The sequence below is a fragment of the Cicer arietinum genome, chromosome 3 (assembly GCF_000331145.2).
Source record: "Cicer arietinum cultivar CDC Frontier isolate Library 1 chromosome 3, Cicar.CDCFrontier_v2.0, whole genome shotgun sequence".
Classification (NCBI taxonomy): domain Eukaryota; kingdom Viridiplantae; phylum Streptophyta; class Magnoliopsida; order Fabales; family Fabaceae; genus Cicer; species Cicer arietinum.
The window spans coordinates 6074014-6082085 of NC_021162.2; the positions used below are offsets into that span (position 1 = coordinate 6074014).

Consider the following 8072-nt stretch of genomic DNA (forward strand, 5'->3'; position numbering starts at 1 on the left):
TGAAATATTAGTATTTGGTTGATGTTTTTGTTGTTATTATATTTTTTATTATTATTATTATTATTATTATTATTATTATTATTATTATTATTATTATTATTATTATTATTATTATTATTATCACTATGATTATATTTGAGGAATAAAAACTACGACTTATATTATGGAATAAAATTTTATTATTGAGATACTCTTAACCTGAAATATCTTATTATTTTTAGGGAGATGTTATTGAACCTTCGATAAATACGGTAATCTTCTAAAGTTTCTAATAATTAAAAAAATTAGATAAAAACACTATAAAAAGCGATGTCTTCCATTTGTAAATGAAATTGGTGATTAAATGAACAATCACTTTATTTTTATATGCTCACACAAGTGGATCAAAACCTGTGATTAGATATGGGATTTATGAGTAGGACTGTTAAAAAAAGTCGCAAATTCTAAGGTTCTTTTTTATGTGTTTGAGAGAATGGGTGAAAGGGATAATTTCTTGGTCTACTATGGTTTGTGGTTATAGTAAAAAGGGTGATATGGATATGGTGAGGATGTTGTTTGATAGGTGTCCTATGAAGAATTTGGTGTTGTGGACAACGATAATATCTGGGTATGCTGAGAAGGGTCAGGTGAAGGAGGCAATAGGGTTGTATGATGAAATGGAGGAGGCTGGGTTGAGGCCTGATGATGGGTTTTTGATAAGTATTTTGGCTGCGTGCGCCGAATGGGAATGCTTCGTTTGGGGAAGAAAATTCATGTGTAGGTTTAGATGCAGCACTAAGGTGTTGAATGCTTTTATTGATATGTATGCAAAGTGTGGTTGTTTGGATGCTGCGTTTGGTGTTTTTAGCGGAATGAAGGTGAAGAAAGATTTGGTGTCATGGAATTCAATGATACATGGGTTTGGCATACATGGACATGGTGAGAAAGCGATCGAGCTTTTCACTAGGATGGTACACGAAGGTTTTGAGCCTGATAGGTGTACGTTCGTCAGCCTTTTATGTGCCTGCACCCACGCAGGCCTTGTTAACGAAGGGCGTAATTACTTTTGTTTGATGGATAGAGTATACGGGGTTGTTCCTCAAATCGAGCATTACGGTTGCATGATTGATTTTCTCAGCCATGGCGGGCATCTAAAAGAAGCTTTTAGGCTTCTGTGCACAATGCCCGTGAAACCAAATGCCATTATATTAGGTACTCTTTTGGGTGCTTGTCGTATGCATAATGATGTAGAACTTGCAAGAGCTGTATGCGAACACCTGTTTAAATTGGTGCCATCAAATCCTGGGAATTTCTCGCTTCTGTCGAATATTTACGCTCAAGCTGGAGATTGGATTAACGTTTCCAATGTACGGTTGCAGATGAAGAATCAAGGAGGTCAAAAGCCTTCTGGGGTTAGTTCCATAGAGGTAGAAGAAGAAGTACACGAGTTTACTGTACTTGATCAGTCACACCCTAAATCAGGTGATATATATAATATGATTGATAGATTGGTACAAGACCTAAGGCAGGTTGGATATGTTCCTGGCGTATGATGGATGAGTATGATTCTGTTACATTACTATGCACAGCTGAAATGATACTTGTAGTTCAAGAAATGAATACCATAATGTAGTCATGCAGAATGCTGGTTTACTATATGTAAAGAAATTGTCATATTCATCGCCGCATTTCACTGGTTTTGCGAAACAAATGTTGTGTTCAGGGGCTGTGGTTGAATGCCAGAACCTATGCTAACAATACAAGCCATAGAAATGGTACATTTTGCAAAGAGAAGATGCTAGCTAAAAGGTGATTCTTGTTTGCTACTTGATCTAAAAAGCACTGCTGTAAATATGTATACTAGTATGAACCTATGCTTTGGACATATGGAAGAGGTGAGGCGAAGAGGAGAAAAAGACCGCCGTTCTTCACTTCAAGTAAAAGTACTTCACAATCTATATTAATGTAAAGTACTTCTGGATACACTTTTGAATTAATATTTGTGTATTTGATTATTAGAAATGCTCAAAAATTATTCAGATTTTGACTTCATTTACTCCAACCGCTGCTTCATGTTCTTTTACCCTACCAATCTTGATACGCTTGATATGAAAAATGAACATGAATTCGTTCATTTATTTCTTTTCTTTGGTTATTCACTTTTTTCTTATATAGATTGTTTGTGTGCTTTTTACTTGAAGTGAAGAACCGCATTGTTTTTCTCCTCTTCACCTCACTTCTTCCATTGAGATTCAGTCTCACCAAGTTGCTGAAGCATTCCATTTGTTTCTTCAGGTTTGCCTACTACCTTTTGTAGCATCAACACACTTCTGATTGAAGACATGTTACCAATACATGTGATTACATTCAAATTATTCATTTTCTCAAATTATTAGGGGGCATAGATGTGTTTGTTGTCTGTGAATGTTTCATAGCTATTACCTTCCTTGTGACTTTCATATTTTTGTATTGTTGTCAGCTTTAAGAAAGGTTATCAGAGAACTAACAACCCTCGCTATTATATTTCTATTCCTGAAAGTGATGAAGATGGAATACAATCAGAAATAGAAGAGCGGCAAGAGCCTCGTGTTGTAGTTCAAATGGACACAGAGAGTCCTGCAATATACCAGAAATCTTGTTTGGACCATTATTTTGATAAACCTATACAGGTAAGTTATAAGTGTCCATTAAAAATAATACAGTATTTTCGAGTAAACATTTAATTTGATCTCTAAACAATAAAAATATAATAAATAGTCTCTAAACTTTTCTCAATCAGTAAACTAGTCCCTGAATTATCATTCTCTCTATAGTTCAAAGACTAATAGTGTATTTTGTTCGGAGTCAGAAACCACGACAACTCTTAAAACTGTGGCTGAAAACTGTGTCAACGTGGACTTACTAGCTTCTCAATTTCACAGTGAAAAGGCTCCTGACATGCAGCAGCGTTGAGCAAACGCATAACCAAACACTGGCTAAATAAGAGAGAGTGATAGCTTAAGGATTAAACTTGTATTTTTCACAGAAACTAGTTATTTTTTACTAATCACACAATCTAGTCCATTTTGTTAGTGTTTATGCTTATTTATTTTAATGAACTATTGAAAAGAAAAGGGAAGTGCAAAGCATCAACAACAGATTTTGTTAGTATGCATTACTCATTTTCATTTGTGTTTGCATATATTCTCATCAGACATTTAATCATTGGACAGGTAACTGGAGATGTACGTGTGATATTCTATGAGAAAATGATTGGAGGCCGTCTTTTCTACTGCTGTTTTAATACATCTTTTATTAGAAACAGCTTACTACAGGTAATTTCATCCTTCTTAGGGAACTGCAATGTACATGAAAATGGAATTATGCCCTTCAAATAACACTAAGTTTACATAGCATAAATTTCACATCTGTGTATATCATAAGTTTTTGTTTAGGTAGTCCTTCATTAAAATAGTTAGGATTTTGAAGCAATCAGAATATGGATATAGAAAAATACTTGGACACAAGAAATATACCTGAATATATACCAGATACGGTTTTAGTTCAGAAATGATTAGCCTTTTCTTTTCTTTTGGCTTTCTCTTTTTTTGATATTACCATATATAAATTGGATATGAAATGATATTTTGACACACCAATTTAACACCAAAATTTGACAAGTTAGGTGGTTAACACAATTCTAATATGTAGTTAATTACATTTAGTGAGCGGTTAGTTGATGAATACAAGATGTCACAACTCTTTAATAATCCATTTTAAGTAACCACAATTTTGAATGTTATTAACCACGATTTTCAAGTGTATATTTGAATCCAAAATATGGATAATAAACATTATGCATATTTGAACACGTGAAAATCAGGTACATTTGAACATAATTTGGATAGTTAATTAATAGATATGTATATTTGAACATAATTTGAATGGTTAATGAATAAATATGTATATTTTATTTGAACGTGTCAAAGTCATGGTTAATAACGTTTAAAATTGTGGTTGATTGTATTTAATTAATGTTAATAAATTGTGACACCTTGTTATAATCATTAACCATCTATTGAACATAATAAATCTCATATTTAAATTGTGTTAACTGTCTAAGTTGTTGGCAAATTTTCTGTAAAAATAACACAATAAAGGACTGACTGTGTCCCCTTTTGTAACTATTTTTGTTTGTAGCTCACAGTAAAGGACTTGGACAAAGTAGGGAAGAAAGGAAAATCAATATGTGGCCCGACATTCGGCTTAGAATTACTGTTTGGTCCTGCTAATACAGGATTTTCCTCCTCAAGTATATCTATCAGTGACAATTCTAGTGATGATTCACTATAATAATATCATATGTCCATATATGTCTACAAAAAATAATATGAAAGGTTGTGTCCAATTCATTACACTACTTGTTGTAACATATTTCCTGCAAAATGATCCCAACAATGAGTCCCTTGCCTTCCCTTGCTGTGTAGTAGTGCACTGATTCCTCCACCTGTCTTGTCGTCTAATTTTTCATTGGCGAAAGGCATGAAGAGTCTAATTATTGTATTGTTTTTAGTGATTGAATAGCATTCTCTAACTGGATTTAACTTCATGTTTACAAATTTTTAAATCTCATGCATTCTGTAAGGAATTTCCAAAATAATAACAGTCTTAAATACACTAAGAAATTAAGTCATTAAGATAAAGAATGATACGGCATTCAAACTAGCAGCATAACCTTTTGCATTTCCTTGATTATAATACAAACTACTGTATGTCAAAATGAATCAAACTAGGAACTTCAAATTTTTTGTCTTTATGACTCGGTAATACCGAGAAACTCTACAAAAAACAGTTGCACATTAGTTATCATAATTTCCCATGGCTACGAAAATTGGGCTAGTAACTAGTAAGCACATCATTAATGAAATATTACAATTTGAATAGAAGCATGGTATTATACGGTGAGTTCCTCATTGTCATGTGTAGGGCTTGTGCGCCATGCTTCGGCTAATGCAATATAGCATTTGCACGAATATCAATCAGGGATCTAGTGCTTGCCTGTCTCCTTGTCAAGGATGAGCAAACATACAATTTGAAGTAGTTTAACTTCCTGTCAATGCTGTTAGGTTAATAATGCTGCCTTGCGCTTTGCATAATCTTCGACAACACTGATAGCACTATTGCTATGACGCAGCGAAAACTCTGCAAGTAGAATTTGTCTTTCGTCAACTGTCAAATCGCCATGACGGCCCTGCAAATGTTGTGGAGAATTTAGACTTTGCTAAAAGTCAAATGAGATGCAGAAAACATCAACAACGATGCCGTAAGAAATGAATTATAGAATCAGACATGATTTTGATATCATATAAACTTGTTGGAACAGTAGCTCATGTTCAGTTCTTCATTTACAGCTATTAAGACAGTTAAGAAGAGTAAAGAGTGGCCATAATTTTTTTTTATTTTTGATAAGCTTAAGACTGACCATAATAGTTAAAAGTTCACTACCATATTGATAAAAAATCACATAGCATATTCAGATTGAAATGTACAGCTATGCTATGCCACATAAAGTACAAAATTAAAATCATTACCATACGAGAAATTCTATCGCAAACAGCATGGTGCATGAGGATTCCTGCAGCAACTGAAACATTGAAAGAGTCAACCATACCCTTCATTGGAATACTGCAGTGCAAATCTGACAATGCCAAAGCCTCTTCACTAATACCCCTGAAAAAAGAACACAACTCCTGTTAAATATACACAATCTGAGTACAAAAGTCAAACCCGAGTTGCAAGAAAAAGAACAACTATTTAACATTTAATTCAATATCAAGATGGGCAGAGATCCTCAGACTACTCATAGTCAGTCAACAAGAACATACAAGCAAGCTCACATTTGCTTCTTCAAAAGTATTACATGGAATTTTTTTAATCCAACCGCATATCAAAAGCACCAATATGAAGGAAATATATGTATTTTCTTCAAAAGCATCAACTGTCAAATTGAACTGAACCGCCTTTACTAATAAGACATCTATTACTTCATTGATAAACAATTAAGACTAGGGATAAAAAATGAAGGAAATAACCTATTTTCATTCCCGACAACTATTGCAGTCGGACAGGACCAGTCCAAGTCATATATAGAAACCTATACACAGCAGAAAAAGGTCAGTCAATTTCACTGTATGACATACAAGGATTTCGAACATTTTGCCACAGGATTTTTAATAATAAACACAATAATTCAATACTGAAAAAAAAAACATTAATACAATGCATCAATACATGATTACAGGTTTCACACAATTTCTCTGGATGTGAACTAACAAAATTAGCAGAGACAAACAATACCGCATCTATTCCCACATGAGTAGTGGCAATTCGATAACCACATGATTTCAACATTTCAAAGCACTCCTTTGTAGAATCCCATAGTTCAATGTCTAACCATTTCTCTGCGCCCATGCTTACATGGCGATTGTCCTTATACCTGCAACAAGAAACCCAGGATAGACATTGAAAATATGCAAATACCACTCACTTAAGTTCATTTCAATTTCAATTTATGAACTTCAAATACATAAGTCATAATTATGAAAAGTTTTGATCATGACAACAAAAAATTCACGACATTGGCAAATTGTAAGTAGCAAGATTCAAGAAGAGTAAAAACATATATAAAATAATTAGTACATAAATTACTGTTCACTTCATTTATAGTTGAGAATGAAAACAATAATTAGAATGCAACATCCTTTATAACCGCAAGCAACAATAACAAAATTTTCTACAATGTTCAAAAGATGAAGTTCATAACAAAATGTTATTCCACTAACTTTAACTCTACCAACTCTAGTACAATATAGAACATACGTTGAGTATGGTTCATATTAACTAATAAGTGGACAGACGCTCGAGCATAGTGTAACGTAGCAAATGGAGCTGAAAGTGCAACAAGCATAGTGGAACCTTGCCCTTTCGGCTTCGCACCGCGCAGACCGCAGTAGGTTCAGGGCTAAACTTTTAATCTAGACTCTAGTATTTAAAGACAACTTATACTCAATAAACCCTAAGCATTGCCTTTTTGTTTTGGAACACATGATAGTAATTAGTAAGTTAATATTGTTAGTATTTTGCTGAGGGTAGGGATCGAACCCTCAACCTCCTTATCACTCCACTCCCTAACTTACTCAACCCAGCCACTAAACCAACCCCATATCCCCAACTCTAAGCACTGCATAATACAAAACTACATGAGTCACTCTATTTTCGAAGACATAGACACAATTGGTCGAACTCTGTGATCAATAGTTGTGCGTTCATTTATCTACACGCTTTCTTTAAAACCAAATTTGCTAGCCTTATATATTAACATGAAATACGACTTCACTATGATATATGCACAATTAAATTCCTAAAGTTAAGTAATTTCAAAAATCGAAGAACTTGAAAAAACAAAAATTCCAAATCCATTTTCAAATTTCAAATTTCACCTCAACAACAATGTTAACTAACACCTTTTGTTAGCATCAGAAGACACAACATGAACAGACTGAACACCAAGAGCATCAGCAGATCGAAACGTAGCCGAAACATTGCCGAAATCACACAACCCTTCCACCACAAGACAAACCGAGTAGCTTCGGTTCCGAACCGCGTTCCCGAACCTATGCTTCCTCGTTTCTGAAATGCAAGGACTAACCGCTTCAATAACTTCCGAACTTGTAACTTCGTAACCGTTTCCGCACCTGAAAGAGTTTCGGTAAGGGAACCACCGAACCTGAGGTTCGTGAAGAAGAGGTTTGCGTTCCATTTTCATAAGTGATGTGACTCCTTCGGCGCTTAGGAGGTTCTGTATTGAGTGGTTTGATTGGGGATCGTCTATTGCTGAAACGGCGGCGTTTTGAGGTGAGTTGTAACATTGCCACGTGGATTTGTGGTAGTTACGGCGGCGAAGGAGAGAAGAAGAAGGTGAAGGAGTGGATTTGAATTTGAAGGAAGAAGAGAGTGATGAACACAACATGGTTTTGCAACTGCTACTCATCTTGCTTCTTGCTTCTTGCTTCTTCCTTGTATTTTCGAGATAACAAGAATATGTATCAAACTCA

At 34.5% G+C, this 8072-nt stretch overlaps 1 protein-coding gene across 1 annotated transcript; it reads right to left on the bottom strand.

The window, feature by feature from the left end:
* Positions 1–4651: 4651 nt before the first annotated feature.
* Positions 4652–8072, bottom strand: LOC101488708 (uncharacterized). Its single transcript, XM_004491858.4, has 5 exons — positions 7482–8072; positions 6316–6454; positions 6051–6112; positions 5550–5688; positions 4652–5209 (listed from the first exon to the last, which is right to left on the bottom strand). Exons 1-5 carry the CDS (start codon positions 8006–8008, stop codon positions 5081–5083), a joined length of 996 nt encoding a protein of 331 aa, XP_004491915.1. The 5' UTR covers positions 8009–8072; the 3' UTR covers positions 4652–5080.